The sequence below is a fragment of the Physeter macrocephalus genome, chromosome 4, assembly GCF_002837175.3.
Source record: "Physeter macrocephalus isolate SW-GA chromosome 4, ASM283717v5, whole genome shotgun sequence".
In the NCBI taxonomy this organism is placed as follows: domain Eukaryota; kingdom Metazoa; phylum Chordata; class Mammalia; order Artiodactyla; family Physeteridae; genus Physeter; species Physeter macrocephalus.
In genome coordinates, this window is record NC_041217.1 from 85,464,054 (window position 1) to 85,482,378 (window position 18,325).

General features: G+C 51.0%; 1 protein-coding gene across 1 annotated transcript in view; it reads left to right on the forward strand.

The window, feature by feature from the left end:
- Positions 1-253: 253 nt before the first annotated feature.
- Positions 254-18,325, forward strand: part of KCND3 (potassium voltage-gated channel subfamily D member 3) — a 237,533-nt gene continuing 219,461 nt past the window's right edge. The window contains exon 1 of the mRNA XM_028489006.1: positions 254-1,387. Within this exon, the coding sequence (XP_028344807.1) occupies positions 282-1,387 (1,106 nt within the window). The 5' untranslated portion in view covers positions 254-281. The remainder of the gene's footprint in view (positions 1,388-18,325) is intronic.

Below are 18,325 nucleotides of genomic sequence, written 5' to 3' on the forward strand. Positions count from 1 at the left end.
TGCACGGCCCGGTGGGTGCTAGGTGCTCTCCCGGCGAAGGGAGGGGAAAGAATCAAGTCCCCTCTCTCTGGTGGTGACTTCAGTTCCATTAATTTGCCTTCCAGACTTCTGCTCTTTCACGTACCGATGACCCTTCCCTGTGTCCCATTTCCCACCCGGGGGGCCAATCAGGGACTCACTGGTTCTCCGCTCTCTCCTCCTGTCTCCAGGGGTCGCTGAACTAACTCTCAAGCTGGTGTGCGGGGTGGCGGCGCAGTGGCCGCCCAAGAGCTGGAGTCACCATGGCGGCCGGAGTCGCAGCCTGGCTGCCTTTCGCGCGGGCTGCGGCCATCGGGTGGATGCCGGTGGCCAACTGCCCCATGCCCCTCGCCCCGGCAGACAAGAACAAGCGGCAGGATGAACTGATCGTCCTCAACGTGAGCGGGCGGAGGTTCCAGACGTGGCGGACCACGCTGGAGCGCTACCCGGACACACTGCTGGGCAGCACGGAGAAGGAGTTCTTCTTCAACGAGGACACCAAGGAGTACTTCTTCGACCGGGACCCAGAAGTGTTCCGCTGCGTCCTCAACTTCTATCGCACAGGCAAGCTGCACTACCCCCGCTACGAGTGCATCTCCGCCTACGACGACGAGCTGGCTTTCTACGGCATCCTGCCAGAGATCATTGGCGACTGCTGTTACGAGGAGTACAAGGACCGCAAGAGGGAGAACGCCGAGCGGCTCATGGACGACAACGACTCGGAGAACAACCAGGAGTCCATGCCCTCCCTCAGCTTCCGCCAGACCATGTGGCGGGCCTTCGAGAACCCGCACACCAGCACGCTGGCCTTGGTCTTCTACTACGTGACTGGCTTCTTCATTGCCGTCTCGGTCATCACCAACGTGGTGGAGACGGTGCCGTGTGGCACGGTGCCCGGGAGCAAGGAGCTGCCGTGTGGCGAGCGCTACTCGGTGGCCTTCTTTTGTCTGGACACCGCCTGCGTCATGATCTTCACGGTGGAGTACCTCCTCCGGCTCTTCGCGGCGCCCAGCCGCTACCGCTTCATCCGCAGCGTGATGAGCATCATCGACGTGGTGGCCATCATGCCCTACTACATCGGCCTGGTAATGACCAACAATGAGGACGTGTCGGGCGCCTTCGTCACGCTTCGGGTCTTCCGCGTCTTCAGGATCTTCAAGTTCTCCCGCCACTCACAGGGCTTGCGGATCCTGGGCTACACCCTGAAGAGCTGTGCCTCTGAGCTCGGCTTCCTCCTCTTCTCCCTCACCATGGCCATCATCATCTTTGCCACTGTGATGTTTTATGCCGAGAAGGGCTCCTCCGCCAGCAAGTTCACGAGCATCCCCGCCTCTTTTTGGTACACCATCGTCACCATGACCACACTGGGGTAAGTCCTGCTCTGTTGGCCTGGAGAAGGGCGGAGGTTGGATTGACGATGACGCTTTGGATGGTATCAGGATTGGGCAGAGGAGGATGAAGTTGCTTCTCCAAGTTGTAGGAGCAAGGGAAGCCCCTCATCAAAAGAGGAAGGCACGTGAATGATTTGTTTGGGGAGGACAGAAGTCTCGGAATCGAGTTTTCTTTTTGTGGCGGGGGGGGGGGTGGGGAGAGGAAGGCACGTGAATGATTTGTTTGGGGAGGACAGAAGTCTCGGAATCGAGTTTTCTTTTTGTGGCGGGGGAGGGGGGGGCGTGTATTTTACAAAACATGGAAAATTAAATCACCATTTATTTTTTTCAGCCATGCCTTCTGTGTATGTGTGTGTGGTGAGGGAGAGGTGAGTGGTGATTGCTGCATGCTTATATGCATCTTGTGCTTGCAAGGGCTGCCTTGAGGAGAAAAACAGCATAGCAGGAAGGAAGAAGACGGTGAGAAGTTCAGCGAGTGTTGTCAGGAGGGTACAGATTTCCATTAACAGAAGACACCTAGAACACTCTTTTTGGATCCTTCCTGCGTTTCTCCTTTGTCGTGTATTTGCAGGCTGTTTTCTCTTTTGCCTGACTTTTCTTCTCTGCTGCCACAGATGCTCAAGGGTTCAGTAGCTCTGAACGGACTTTCTCTAAGGGACTCTGAACTTGGGTTTTCTGCAAAGTGGGGCACCTGGTTTGTTTTTTCTCACTGAAGGAACAGCAGTCTTGCTTTCTCAGCCTGACTCTGTGACGGAATGATCCGGCCTTCCTGGGAGATTGTGAGATGGTCTGAATGGATCATGTGGTCAGACACAGTGGCAGCAATATCATCAGAGGGAGGGAGAGGCGCTCAGCAAGGTCACAGGTGACTGTCTCTTCCATCTTCCCAAGGTCCCCTCTGCAGCTGAGGTCACCAAAATGTATTTGCGGTACTGGGATGTGAAGATTTCCATCAGAGGATGGGGGGTGAGGAAGCAGATTACAATCTTCACCCTAACAGGAGTAGGGCCAATGAAGGCAGCTTTGCGGAGCCGTGTGTTTCTTAGGGGTTGCTGCTTCAGCCACTGCAACTCGTTGAGGCTAATGCAGAACCTCTTCACGATTCATATGCTGGGTCTATATTTGCTTAGGCCAGGAAGCGTTATATTGCTGATGGAGAATTCATGAAGCTTTTTATTTGGTGTTTGGCAGTTCGGTTCGTGGCGTCTTGGTGATTTGATTTTTTTTTTCCTGGCTGAAACCCTGTGGCACTGGTATCGGTTTTTCCATAGCACTGCATGTGCTTATTGGGAATGACTGAGCAGGTGATGGGACCTTTTAAAATGATTACATTTGTCATTCTGCCACATGGGAGGGAGTAGCAAGGGGGAGGGCGAGCGGTGTCACTGTCCACGATGGGGACATTCCATTCACCTCTGTCCGTCTGACAGAGGCCACCCTGCCCCTTCCTCCCTTTCCAACACACACGCAGCCTCCTAATAGCTGCTCCCACCCAGATGGGCAAGAAAGTCTGGTCCTTTGACCTTGCCTCTCTTGGCTCGGGGGGCGGATGTGGCTTCCTGGCACAGTGGAATATTTAGGGCTTAAAATGGGCTAGAGAGCTGGCCACGTGTCAGGAGAAGGAGGCACATTTGCTGCTTCTGTGCTAACCTGGCCATCCCTTCGTTTTCCTGAAAGGGACCGCTCCCACGGCCAGGACCTCCATGGCCGCGCTCTGACATGGCTCTGACTGTCCAGTGCCCTCAAGTGCCCCTTGGTGGGACTCATGACACCAGAGTGATGCCTCAGGACCACCAAGGGGAGAAAACAGGACAGACGGATGGGTGTCAGAGTTACGGTGGGACCGTTTCAGAGGAGATCAGTGGAAACTTCAGTGACCACCTGCCCGTTACTTTTTATTAGTATAACAACGTATGTGTGTCAACGTATGTGTCAGCAGTGTGCTGAGCACTTTGCATATGTTATCTCTTTAAGTCTTCACAATAGCCTTGCAAGGTAGGAAAAATTCTATACAACTTTGAAGATGCAGCAGGTGAGGCTCAGAGAGGTTAAGTAAATACCTGTAGTCACATAGCTGCTAAGAGGCAGTGCTGCTTTGCAAATACCAGTCTGGCTGTCTCCAGGACCCTTTCTCTTCTCATTCTCCCCTCTACTTGTTTCCATACCATCAGGGCCGGTAGGTGGAAATCAGCCCTTCAGAGTTATTTTTTTTATTGTGGCCTCAGGGTGTCACAGTCTATTCTAGTCATATCACTATTGAAGAAAGAAAGCATCAGTGCCATGAGTACTACAGACACCTCACTAGGCACACAGGGAATTTATAAATAAAACATTTCCTTCTGGCCAATTTAAGTTCTGCCTTGGAAATTAATGGCTGCTTTCATGGCAAAATCCAGTGTTTTACTGTCATTGGGGAGACCAGTGATTTCCTTTAGCCTTCACTCTGTAGAATCAAGGTCGAGTCCAATGTCAGGGGGTGGACAGTCATGGCCTCACATTTATTTTCGGGAATGCAGGAGGGGCAAAGCAAGAAGACTCCGCCAGAGAGTGAGACAAAGAGGAAGGGCAGGATACCTGTGTGGGAGGAAGCCATGCTCCACTTGACCGTGGGCATTGTGGACTCCTCACCCTCCCCTTCCCCGTGCATCAAGACGTCTAGCCTCAGCGAGGAAAGACTCATGGGCAAGAACAAGAAAAGAAGCCTTTTACTTCTATCTTCCTTAACCTCAGTGAAGTAATGGGAAAGAAGGCTTTTTCTTCCCTCCACCCTGGCTGGTGTCACCCAATGCTGTACTGGGCTGCTTTGACTTTGACCTGAGTTGTCAGTGGGAGCCATCATCAGGCTCACTGCTCGGTCATACACAGCAGGTGTTTGGCAAAACACTTTTAAATGGATGGGTCAATGCGAATGGGGCTCCTTTTCCATTTGCTTGGCCTGATACTGTTCTCAGTCCCTTCCAGACCCGCCTGTCCTCTGTCTAGGGTGGACCCAAGATTTGTGTCTGCCCCAGCCCTGGCCCCAGGGAGAGAGGACGGCAGCCTTCACCTGGTGTGTGGTCCCCCCGACTGGGGTGCTCTGCTGCATTGTGGGGGTCTTCTTGCCCTTATCGGAGGTCTTACCCACCAGACCCTGGAAACCTTTCCTCTCCTCGGCTGGTTTCTGTCCCGAGCTCATTTACTGGCTAGTTGTAAGCTTGTTCAACCACTCCAGAAAGCCTGTCTTTTGCTTACTATTCACTGGTATTTGAGCCCCAAGTGGCGGTGCAATACCAAGGGCCAGTGTTCTGCCACGTTCCATGTTCTGTCCGGCTGCTTCCAACAATTCCCAGCAGACTCCTAGTTCTTCCAGTCTCCAGACCCTCCCCGCCCAAACCTTCCCTTGCTTCCTATTTCCAGTCTGGAGAGACTGTCTTGAGTTCCTTTGCAGAGCAGGGCTGACTGACTGGCCGAGGGCTGATGTGCCGAGTGAAGGAGTTCGCTCTTCCTGGCTCTGGTTGCCACCTCTGCCTGCTTTTCCAGGATCCGCTGATGAGTTACTCAGGTGTCCTCCAGGGAGGGATCTCCTGAAGCCAATTATTCCTATTTATTTAATTTCTCAAAATATCTTAAGCACACAGAACAATAACAGCCCAGCTGCCATCAACGCTTGAGGATGGCTTTCCCTTGCCACCTCCTTTGCTGGTGGGAAAGACACCTGTGCCCAGCCCAGGGTTCCCTTGTGCCCCCTTGACAGCTGAGCTCCCAAATTCACCATTAAAGGATTAATTTCCGTGCTCATAATGGATGCTATAAATAAAATAAATCCTCAATTATCTCAGTTAACAGAGGGAAGGGATAATACAGAACTCCCAATGTTAAATAAGACCAGCACATCTAGTTTGGGAATGTATTATACGCCATAGACTTTTTCAAAGCAGATTTTCCCTCTTCATTTTATTTGACTTTGCTTGACATCACCATTGGGCGGACTGCCTGAGCCAGTCCGTGGGTGAAGCTCACGTGGGACGTGGGGAAGAGGGGAGGAAAGCTTTGTGAGCAGGCATCCGCAGGGCCATGGAGGACCAGCTCCAGGCCTGGATGGGGTGAGGCCACTCTCGGATATCTTAGGGAGGGGGAGTTCGACCTGGGAAGGGCAGGGAGCAGTGGCACAGCAGAGCAGCGTCACTCCTGATGAGGTGGCCCGCTGCTGCCCGGTTGGCTTGGCTATGTGATTGAGACCGGCAGCCTGTCTTCACCCCGTGTCCTGAGATGAGAGAGCTTTGACAGTGTCCAAAAATCACTTGAACGAAAACAGAATCGATTTTTTACTTCTTCCAAGCAAAAGCAGCCTCCAGGTGATTTGCATTTCCCTTTAAAGCATAATCCTGGAAGGGTCCTTCCTGAGGTTTCTGGAGACTGGGAGCCGGCCCTTGGAGAGCAATACAGGCCCTCGACAGAGTGGGGTACTTGATCAGGCTCCCCCAGTGGAGACAACCAGAGGTGTGGTTTTGTTAACCCTTCAATTCCTGAAATTCTGGCTGCACCATCATCCACTGCCTCTGGGGGGCCCACAACCCTCCTCCCACCTTCCAAATGCCTTGGTGTGGGACACTGGCCAAACGGTGCCCACCTCTGATGGTGGTGGGTCCCTGCCCAGGGAGATCTGATCAGAGTGCACTTACTGGGAATAAATGACCTCAGGGTCTTTTCTTGGTTTGACATTTCTTAACCAAAAGTTTTCTGGTGCTGAAATTCCTAAGAGTAGAAACCTGCATCCCAACAAGGAATCATTCATTCATTCAACATTTACTGAGTGCCTACTGTGTACCGGGCAGCATGGTAGGCTCTGAGAATACACAGGCACTATGATGGCATGTCAGCCCTACATAAGGTACAGACAAAATGAACTGAATGAGACTCAGTTGTCTTCCTTTGAACCAAAACAGGAGAGGGTGGGAAGGGCAGTAGACCAAGGATCAGAAAAGAGGCTTTTACTCACACTCTTCCCGTCACCCAGAGACTACCCCTCACTCTGCTCTGTGTCTGGCCAACCCCTGTCATCCTTCGGGACAGCCCACATCGTCTCCTCCAGGAGAACTTCCCAGCCCTCCAGGAGCTCTGTGCCTCTCCTCCCGCCTCCCACTGCAGCCCCTGCATACCTCTGTCTTGCCGGTTGCCACATTTTATTCACTTTATTTGTTTATGTGTCTTTCCCCCAGGATATGAGCTCCTCAAGGGCAGGTCTCTATTCCAAAGATCATGGTATGATCCATGCCTAGCACAGGGTCTGATATGTATTAGGCCTCAATATATATCTGTTCAACCAAACAGGTTTGTACCCCAGCTTACCCATCTTCAATGTTCTCACCTGTTAACCATCTCCTGCCCATTGTGAGAACCAGTGAAAGTGCTATCTGAATGTTGGTTATATGGTCATGTCCGACAGGATATTTGTGGGTGGGTGGAGATGGGGAGACCAAGCAGAGCATTCTCTGGTTCTGATGTCAGCCTAGCAGAGTTGGGGCTTTCTCGCAAGGGAAGTTTAAGCCTTTGTCTTTCACTATTGGCTACTTGGCCAGGCTTCCCACTGCAGACTCTGGGGCAGGGAGGAGCACAAAGAGAGCCATACATAAGCCCCCCTACCCATGAAGTATCCCTCCATTCGATTATTTGAGTAGCTACTAGGCTCTGGGGATACAGCACCAAAGAAAACAACCCCTGACCCAGTGGAGCTTACATTCTAGTGGAGGAAAACAGACAGTAAATAGAAAAATACATACATACATACATGTATCCTATCAGGCAGCAATTCATGCTGCAGAGAAAAATAAAGCATGATGTGAGAAATTGGGGGTGCTGAGTGTGAGACGGGGCGGAGCAAGGGAGAGTTGCTATTTTACATGAGGAGGTTAAGGCAGGCCTCTCAGATAAGGTTACATTTGAGCAGAGATCTGAAGGAATGTGGGTTTCTTGGGGAAGAGCATTCCAGGCAGAGGGAACAGCAAATGCAAAGGCCATTAGGCAGGAGGGGCCTTGGTGCACTCTTCTTGGAAGGGCAAGAAGGCGCTTATGGTCCAGCCCCAAGAGCAGGTAGCGGGAAGCAGCTCATGCAGGGCCCTTATGATCACCTCAAGGACTTGGCCCTTTGCCTTTCACTAATCTGCTTAGAATGGGAAGCCACTGGAGAGTTTTGAGTAGACCTGACTCATGTCTTAAAATGATCACTCTGGGTACTGGGTAGTGAATATATTGTACGGGAGAAGCTACCACAATTATCCGGGCAGGAGATGTCGGTGGCTGCGATCTAGGGTGGTGGTGGCAGTGGAGAGGGGAGAAGGGAGAGATTCCGCATTTATTTGAAGGTAGAGGCCACAGGACACACATGCTGGTCCTGCTGTCAGCCTGCCAGCTGAAAGCTTCACCAGCTCCCATGGCAGAGAACTGGCCTGAAGACACATTCCTAAAGACCTCCACCGCTGGGAGAAACATTTCACAAGAAGAGGCCTCAAGGGCCTGCAGGATAGCTCCCAGACTCTGGCACAGAACGGACAGGCCCCATGGGCCGAGCTGGAGCGCGGCCAGCTGAGAGCAGGGCTGGGCTGGACTGGCAGTCAGTGCGAGCATCTGCACCTGATTGAGGTTGTCTTCAACCCAGGCAGAATTTCCCTAGCACCTGCCAAGGGCTGGGCACCACCATGCGGGGACGATGTTGGCTCAGAAACTGAGAGGGAGAGGCCAGTCTCAGAGTCAGCAGCTGTGGTAGCTGCCGGCACAGAGGGGCAAGCGGAGGGCTTCAGGGCTACGGAGGAGGGACAGATGAATTCCCACGGGTGGGATGTGAGCTTTGACGTTCTGCACACCAGAGTCACCACATTAGATTGCTCTTCCGATCCAACAGTTCAAATTGCTGCCATTTTCGGAAAGGGATTTCCACCCTGATGCCCATTTCACAGCTCTCTTCGGCATCTCTCAAAATCGATCTCTCTCTCTCTCTCTCTGTTTGGTTTTGTTTGGGTTTCCCTCTTTAAACATACCCATAAACACAAACATGATTCTTCCTGAGGAGCAGCAATTATTCTGCCTGAAAATAGTGTAAATAAAAGGCGTCCTGGCCCTCCGTCTCGCCAGGGGAGGGGCAGAACCCCTTGGTAACTACACGAGGATGTTTGTCTCTCTCACCTGGGTGGGAGCGCCTGTCCCAGGCCACGCAGGGCTCTTGGCCACATGCCATCATGGCCTGGAGCTACTCCCGGGCAAGGAGAGGAGCAGAGACTTCTCTGTGAGTGCCCCCATGCCCTGTCCTCAGGCAGGTGGGCCCCTCCAGGAAGCTGGCACTCTAGTCACATCTTAAGTGTTCATCCTTTGTGATGACCAAGTCAGTTTTTCTTTCCTGGGAAGTGGGGACCAGGCCCTTAGCAATCTCTTTTGGAAGGAGTGTATAGTAGTGAATTCAAACCAACTTTGAATGGGGACTTCTTTGTGACGAGGAGGGAGGAGTTACCACAATGCCTTCAAGAACCCATAGTTCTCGACCAAAAGGCTCACGTACTGTGGCCTCCAGGTCAAGGCCAGTGCTCCTGCCTCTGTCCAGCCTGCTTTTCTCAGACCAGAACGTAGGCCTCTTCTCCCCAGCCCCAGCTCTCTCCACCCAGCTCAATGCAAATGATGGGTTGGTGGGAAGGGGCTTGCTGGGGAGGGAAGATAACTCAGCCTTTGCTGACCATGGTTGGATAGAGGGAGATTGTATCTAGCTCATGTAATCATATTCCGGGTGTCAGGACGCGAATGAGTGTCATTAAACTGAATCAGAAAAATCGTTTTAATATAAGTGCCACCTCACACACAAGCTAGTTGATGGAGAAATGGATGGGGCTGGGGACGCCTCCTTTGTAATGCGATGCCGTAAAATCCCATCACCTTCATTATTTCCCACGGAGCCAACACATCATAATGCCCATGAGCGGCAGAACAGCTTGAATTTAATATACAGAAAGTCCAATCAAACAATAAATGGATGGAACTATATAAAGAAACCATTTTCTGGGAGACTGGCTCCATTCTCTGGGATTCAGCTCCCTGACACATGAAATGTGCATCAATTTTCCCCAACTAATGCAGCTGCTGAATCACTGCCTTTGATATTTGTTTGCTTCAGGAGGAGAAGAGGGGAACTTTCCCCCCTACATTATCTAGCTATCAATGCAAAATTGCAAATCTCATTTTCTTTTATTTGCATCCAGTGGTTCCCGGTGGCACAGCAAGGCACCCTCCTGTTACCAGCAAGACTGGAAGCACAGCCCTCCCTCCATCCCAGAACCTTACTCAGTCCAAGGGGCACTTTGTCATCATCTTTAAACAAAATCCAACTCTGGACCCAGAGTGGGCTGTTAGGGGGCTGGGATGTCTCTACCCTTGCAATCACCTGAAAGAAACTGGCCAAACCCCGGGCCATGCTGACAAACCCCAAGTTCCTGTGATGCCCTAATCGTCCAGTCTTGCCTTCAAGGTTGTATAGAGCAGATGTTTCCTTCTGGACCAGATTCCTCCCACCAGCACAGTCCTCCATCTCCCCTTCCATCCCTGTTACCCAGCCAGTTATTGAGAGGCTGTAAACGCAAATAGCAACCCGATCAGCCAAACAAAATTAAAAAGGCAAATCGGCTCCTTGAAACTCATACAGTACATGTCAAAGACTGATGGAAATCATGTTTTTATGCTTCTGGTGTGGGATTCTCTCCAACGCTGTTTTTCCAATGCGATGGATAACTGAGAGTTAACCATAATTACAGGCTTATAGCTGCTGAGAAGTATCATTAGTTTATTTTTACTTCTTCCTGGGCACGCATATTTAAACAGGAAAAAAAAAAAAAAACCTTAGGAGGATTCAAGTAAACTGAATGATATCAAAACCATGGACAGCATAAATCTCGATTCAGTTCAACAAACATTACTGAGCACCTAGTGTCTGTGAAGCACCCTATTAGGCAGTGTTGAGGATACCAAAATAAATGAGACCGAGGGGCACCGTTCCCAAGAAGTTTACAATATAGGAGGGGATTGGAGTATGTTTCTGACTGTACAGGAGAGAATGGGGCATGTGTTGAAATGATCAAGAAGTGTTCGGCACAGAAGAAAAGCTTAATAAGTATTTGTTGATGAACAAATGATTGGCTTCATGGAAAGGTGAAGTTTCAGCTGGACTGACAGTAGGCAGGATTTTGATATGTGGAAATGGGAATTCCAACTAAATTGCAAAAGGACATGGTGCTTAGGGAGCTTAACTAATGTGCTGGTTTGCTAGTGTTTAGGGTATATGAGGAGCATGGCTAGAGACAAGCAGGAATAAAAGGTTTGCTGAAGGCACAGAGGATCTAAAATACTAGGCTAAAGGATTTATTTGGTAGGCATTAAGGAGCAACTAAAGGCGTCACATTGATTAGGAAGGTTTATCCAGCAGCTGACTTCTTTTTTGTGTGTGTGTGTGTGTGTGTGTGTGTGTGTGTGTGTGGTATGCAGGCCTCCCTCTGTTGTGGCCTCTCCCGTTGCGGAGCACAGGCTCCGGACGCGCAGGCCCAGCGGCCATGGCTCACGGGCCCAGCCGCTCCGCGGCATGTGGGATCCTCCCGGACCGGGGTGCGAACCCGGTTCCCCTGCATCGGCAGGCGGACGCGCAACCACTGCGCCACCAGGGAAGCCCAGCAGCTGACTTCTTGATGAACGTTAGAAAGGAGCCCTTAGACAGGGTGCTGTCAGCCAGGAGACGGATCCAGGGAAGAGGTAAAGAAGGCCTGACCTAGGACAGTCACGGTGGAAAAGGAGAGAAAGACATCCAGGAGAAGGTGAAGTCCAAAGTAACTCTGGAACCGTAAGACTGGACAAGTAGAAATAAGGAGTTGGCAAACATTTAGGAGGAACAGGTGGGCAGGAGGTCAAGGGCAAGGCAGAGACAATGAGCTTGCCTGTGGGTCTGTGGTGTTTGCAGGTAACCCTGAGTGTCCTTGAAGTGGCCGGCAGGCAGGTGGAAATGTGGGTCTGAAGCTGAGCAGGGAGAAGGGGGCTAAAGCAGCAGGTTTTGAAATCATCAGCTGAAGCAGGAAAAATAGATGAGATTGCCCAGGAAAACATGAAAGGAAGGAAGAGGAGAGGGCCTGTGGAACACTTGCTGCCCCAGGCCCTGCTTCTCTGGCACCTGCCCCCTTTAGGAGTGGTGGTGCCACCTGTGAGCAGCTTTGCCGATGCTTCCATTCAGCCTCTCTCTTTGGCCCGTGGAAGTTCCCTTTCACACCGGGTTTCTGCTGGAGCTAAAAGGTCATATTGGTTTCCTGAGTAAAACAAGGTTTTCTTTTTAGTCTCCTACCATGATAATTAAATAAACAGCACCGACCCAGGAAGTCGAAATTGGTTTACGGGCTTTGCTAAAAAATAATAAAAACAAGATCCTTACATTGGCCTGTGGATGGGAGATGGGGTCTAAATGGTCACAGACCAACAAACATCCCTTGCCTGGCCAAGGAGGTTGTTGACTCCTAGTGGTGCAACCTCCGTGGGTGACACTGTCTGGCCTTGCAGTGCCAGGCCCCCGGGCGGAGTTTCCAGGCACTGCAGACACTGCTTGTCCCACCCATTCCCTCCTTCTTCTTAGAGAGAAACGTCAGACTCACTCCTGGCATCACTGGGTGTGTCCTCTGGCCTGCCGCCTCTTGGAGACATCTCTCTTGGGCCCTTGGTAAGCACCCAGGGAAAGCGATGGTTCAGTAATTTGGCAAATTTGCATTGGGCTGTCTTTGTGAGCACGGCATAGTCCTGGTTGCCAGGAGGGGCTACAGAGAAAGAAAGGGGACGAGGACTAAATCCTAGGAGGCGGGAGTTAGGTTCCCTTCCTATATATGAGAAGACTAAGACATTGAGAGTGTAGGCCACTGGCCCGAGCTCCCACGGTATAGTAGCATTACTGGATTCAAACCAAGGTCTTCTGACTCCTTCGGAGCCTGCTGCTTCATAAGAAGCTTCAGTCTAGTAACAGGGGTGACTTGTGTGCACACAGAGCTGTATTTCTGGGTTCAACAAGGTGAGCGGTATGAGTAAAGGGCAGAAAAGTGTGAGGGAAAGGTAGAGGAGGCAGGAACCAGGGAAGGCTTCTTGGAGGAGGTGGCATTTCAGCTGGTCCTTGGAAGCTTGAGGTGGAAAAGTTCAGTGCGTTCCTTCATTTGATCATTTATTGAACAAATATTGTGAGTCTCCACGTGCCAGGCAGTGTGCGGGGGCTGAGGCTGTATTCACGAACAGAACAGGCAAATTCTCAGGGGCTGGCATTCTAGCAGGAGCAGCAAACGATAGTTAAATGAATGTATACAGTGAGAATGAAATGTTGAAGTAAAAACCAGGAAAAAAAGAGATGAGCCTGGTAAGAGGAGAGAGAATGAGGCCATCAGCCTGACCCCAAGGAGAGATGAGGGGTCCCAACACGAGGGTAGAGGAGTAGTGACTCTAGCCTCTCCTGAAGTGAAAGCTCTGTCCACAGTTGATTAGGAGTCGGTGAGAGGCTGGCCCCAGGACAGAAATGATGATTCAAGAGCTGTGTTTGAGTCTCTTTAGGGTTGTTATCCGGAAGGTGAGGAGACGAAAATGAGTAGCAATAGAGTCACCCTAACACGTGAGAGACCACTGTCCCTCACCATCAACAACAAAAATAATCATAGCTAATATTATCAAGCTCTTATGATGTTCCAGGTATGGTGCTAACTATAAGTCATTTACATGGGCTTCCTCATTTAACCCTCCTGATAACCTCCCCTTAACCACAGGAGAGCGAGATGACTGTTATCTGTGTTCTGTCCCTGAGAAAAGCGAGGCCTGCTCTCTGGTGAACGGAGAAGCTGGGTTTCAGACCTGAGCTGCTCTGACCAGCGTCTGCTCTTAACCTATCACTAACCACCCAGATTTCCATCAGAGAGGTGTTCGAGACCTCTCCCTCCCCAGGCTCCGTCTTGCATAGCGGGAGGTAGACACAGCGTCCCCAGCCTCCTAATGTGCCGGCACCAAAGACCCTCGGGCCTGTTGGCAAAGGTCATAAGGGTGAAGAGCGGACACAGGATGGTGACGAAGGAGAGGTGAGAGTCACAGAGATGGGGCCAGCAGGATCGAGGGGATCCAGGCTGGTCTGAACCAACAGAGACAGGAACAGCGCATGCATGGGCAGGGGGTGAGTTCATCAACAGGCAACAGGTATCAACAGCATACTGGTGGAAAGGAGGGAAGACAAAAAAAGAAGGAGGTGGGAAATTTTAGTGTTGCAGCAGAGTCTGTGCAAAAGAAGAACTATGTAAGGGAGAGGGAAAGTTGTAAATATGCATACTGTGTAAATTTCCTATGTAAATATCTCAGAATAAAAGTCTAAAAGTCTCACGCCATCTCCCTCTCGGTGGAGATTCTGGTCCCTGGTGCCTTTGTTGCCCACGTCCTACGTCTGGAAGTTGGCAGCATTCCCTCTCTCCCACCGCAGACCTTGGGGCATAACTCAGCCTTTCAGCTGGCCGCCTCCGCAGCCCACTAGAGAGATCACGGCTCAGCGCAGCAGGGAGCTGGAGTCCAGTCCTCACAGTTTTGGAATGGAGGGAAGCAGCGCTATGAGGGGAGCCTGTCAGAACCCGGTGACAGAGCGCAGGCTGCCCTGTCCTCCAGGCCCCTCACAGTGATCTGTGGCCGGGAGCTGGGGCAGGTGGGGGATCGGGTGAGGAGCCTCCGGGGGCCCATCATCCCTGGGGGGTCATGGGCGCTCCCTCGCCCCCGCCGACCATGAGGAATCACAGTACCAGGTGTGACTCTTCCTTTGTCATCTCTGACCCTCCCTCCCCCCTCTGTTGGCTCGTCTGATGTTGTGGTGTTGCACTCCTTCAGCCTTTTTCATGCTTTCTCTGCACCAGAGATGGAGAAGAGCAGTTTGCCATACGTGACCCTACATTTGTTTTTTTTTTCTTTTTTCCCTTCATCCCCAGCCTGTTTCTCTTCTGCCTCCAGAAGCTGCTAGACGTTTTCCCGAGATTTCTGTACCTGAGGGCTTGCATCTCTTGTCTTCTGAGCCAAAGCCCCCTCCCCTCTCCGGCAGAAGCGTCTCTCCAGGCTGGCAAAAGGCCATTGTGTTGATTAATAAAACATTTTCCTGCAGCCTGACGGGCAGGCTCTGGGTTTGGGCAGGTCTTAGAGAGAGATGATGAAGAGTTATACCCACCGCCAACTCCACATAGTGTGTTTGACTTTCTTAATATTTCCATATAAGGTCAGCTTCTCATCTGAGGGGCAGAGGCTGCTGTGTCCAGGCTATGATTTAGGTGTTTATGCTGGTTCACGTGGGTTAACCGGACCCTTCTGCTGGGATTGGGCTCTATAGAACAATGGGACGACCACTGAACTAGGAGTCAGGAGATGTGGGTTTGGGGGCCAGCTTCAGCAGGCTGTGTGATCTTGGGCAAGTCACTTCCTCCCCCTGGTCCTCATCGTCCTCTTCTCAGTGATGAAGGGCTGGATTTAGTGAGTTCTCACCTCCTAACCAGTTTCACAAGCTGTCAGTCTCTCCCAAATCAAAGGAAAACTGATTGTTAGCCCAGTGGCCTGGATGATCCGCAGCCCGGAGAACCAGCCCCTAGATGCTTGGGCACTGGGGACCTTCCCATTTCCATTTCTTCATCTCCAAAGAGGGTGAAGTGAAAAGAGTCCTTGGCCAGAGTGCCCACCAGAAATGCAAGTCTGCAGAGGGACCTGGGAGGTTCTGCTTGGAGATTCCCCCAGAGGGCTCCAGGGTCCCCGATGAGAAGCACAGATCCAGGTCAGCAGCCCTCGGCCACGCAGCACTGTGTTTAGAGAGAGCAGGGAATCGTGAATTCAGATCCCTGGATAGGCTCGATAAGTTGAATGAGGGGAAGGTATAAGACATTAACCCTGGGACATCAGAGAGCTACATGAGCCCCACGAATCCTAGTTTGCTGTCCCTCTTCAGAGCTGGATTCCCTTCAACAGCCTCCCCAGCAGATGGCAACGAATCTGCCTGAACATTCAGGGATGGGAGTTTACCCTTTTGACTGGTGCGCATTCCGTTTTGGAGAGGGTCAGTGATCACAACCCTCCTCTGTGTATTAAAGCCAAGACTACTTCCTCTATGCCCCAAAATGATGAGGGTTTTTGAGAACCCAGAAGATTCTGTTAGGAAATAGTTCTGGAAGGCATGTATAATTATGATCAGGGAAGCCACCGTGGGACTTGGTGGCAAGAAGACCCTGGGACATCTGTCCTGGCACAGACTTAGGATGACTCAGGCAGAGCCCTGGCAGATCCAAGCCCTTGGGGAGGGGTGGAGGCTTCCTGGGTGAGTCAGCTCCTCACCAGCCCCTTGGAGAGCCTGCACAGCATGGATGGGCAGGTTCTGGGGCAAATAGAGTCCCCATCCCTTCTCTGGTCTCCCACCACCCCATCCCTACTGACACTCCACCAGGGGCTGGTTTCCTACGTGCCCCACCCCCATCCCCAACTTCTTTCTTCCCTGTTATCCCGTTGGCCTGTAAATGGTCCTTCCCTTCTCCACTCCCATTATTTTATAATATGAGTTCCCCGGAGGAATGCAGGGGAATCTCAATATTGCTAGTAGCATCCGTGTGGGCAGCGTGGCTTACATTACTTTGAGTTATTTGAATGAAACCAACCATTAAGTGATCACAGAGGACTGGGGAGAGGGTGAGCCTGTGGACTCTCTCCAGCTGTGGGCATCTCACTGGCTGGCTTTCCGACGTGCAGAGAGGATGAGGATGGAAGGGCCGACCGGCGGCAGGGTGCTGGCCCTGAACGGAAGTTTGGTGGAAATGGGCCAGGTTAGTGAGTCTTCTTCTAGGGAGGCTTCCTCACTTCTGTCCCCAGCCTCTGAAAGCATAGGCGGCCCTTGCTTGTCAGAGTTAAGTGCCGTGGTCCCGGTCCCAGCTCCCGGCAGAGTGCCAGGGACACAGAAGGGGCTCAGCCGTCAGGTTCTGGCCCATCGCTGTCCCTTCACGTCCTGCCCGTTCACTCACACGGAGTGAGAAGCACCCGCACACGTGTGGCTCAAACAACCTGAAGGACTGGACAGTGAGTCAGGTGCAGGGGTTGTGTGTTTCACGGCATGTAGTGAGAGAGGATGTGCTCAAACTTGGGGTGGGGTCTGTAGCTCTGGGACATTTCCTATCCGGATAGGGCAGAGCCGAGGGGATCATCAGATCTGTTTGACCTGGAGATATCACGGGAGAGATAGAACTTCCAGGAGTGTGTAAATCACGTGAGAAAGTTGGCTTGGAGGGCTGGAAAGGGAAAGCATTCCAGGCAAACAGTGAAAGTTGGAGGAGAGACTCAGAAACAGGCTCTATGCTCATGCTGTGTGTGTGTGTGTGTGTGTGTGTGTATGTGTGTGTGTGAGCGCACGCTTGTGTGCCTGAAAGCCTGCTGGCAGTGAGGGGTGGGGAGGGAGGAGGGCGTTCTCAGTGTAACCCTGGGCCATTGCAGACATGGGGGAACCTCCAGGTCCTTGTTCTCTGTTTGCCATCCAGAATCCCTCCATTTTTAGAAAGTTTGCCTGCTGAAAGGTGACCCTTTCCCGCACATCAGAAGCATCAGCCTGGACCAGGACTGGGGCTTCTGGTCCTTAGATGAGGCCCTCACCCACCCACAGCTTTTCCCCAAACAGCAACTCTGTACCTGGAGAAATCCAGAGACAATTGATGGAGTTCTTGTCTCAATGAATTTGACTACCCTGGACCTCATATAATAGTGAAGACGTTTGATCATTAACTTTAAAAAAATTGTGAAATACATCAAACATGCAAAGAAAAAAAAATCTTGTCATCCTTCAAGCAGCATCTATAAAACTTCCTTATGTCCATTGATGTGAGTGCCTCTCATTGGTATGGCAGCATTATTTAATGAAACTTAAGTTATAAGGATAACTTTATTTTAAAGGGGGAGGGTTATGTTTTCACATAGGTATATATATTTTCATTGTAAAAAAAAAAAGAGTTTAAAATCTTTTTTCTTCATGTTAATTATCTAAAATTAAACCAGAGACCAGAGACCCGTTTGTTTAAAATTAAACCTGAACCAGAGCGAGTCAGCAGTCCTGGATTTATAGTTCTGTGTACACAAAAATGTGTTGGGGGCAGTGGGGAGCGCAAGCCTCCAACTGCAGATGCCAGTTTGAATCTGCTATTGCCCATTTCCTTTCTTCATTCAACAAATGTTCCTGTTGTGCTGACCGTGTGTGCCTGTTCTCGGGGTGATGAAAAGCTCACCAGGCATGGTCACCAGGCACAGAAAATGAATCAGACGGGCTGCAATGGCACCTATAATTATGCTCCTTGGCAGAGTTAAGGCCCATGCACTTTGGGCATTGGGGGGAAATGTGAAGGAAGCAGCCGTCTCCAGGACTTGGCACAGGGGGTTCCTCTCTCAGTAGTGGCAGTCCCACCCCTTCCCAGAGAATCAGGGATGGGGTGGGACCTTTCCCAACTTTGCAAGAGCAAGAGTCTGTCCTGTTCTCAATCCTAGGCCTGTGTCCACCTCCTAATGACAGCTAGAATTTTTTTTTTAATTTAATTTATTTTTTTATACATCAGGTTCTCATTAGTTATCCATTTTATACATATTAGTGTATATATGCCAAGCCCAATCTCCCAATTCATCACACCACCATCACCACCCCCCTGCCTCTTTCCCCCCTTGGTGTCCATATGTTTGCTCTCTACATCTCTGTGTCAATTTCTGCCCTGCAAACTGGTTCATCTGTACCATTTTTCTAGGTTCCACATATATGCGTTAATATACGATATTTGTTTTTCCCTTTCTGACTTACTTCACTCTGTATGATAGTCTCTAGATCCATCCACATCTCTACAAATGACCCAATTTCGTTCCTTTTTATGGCTGAG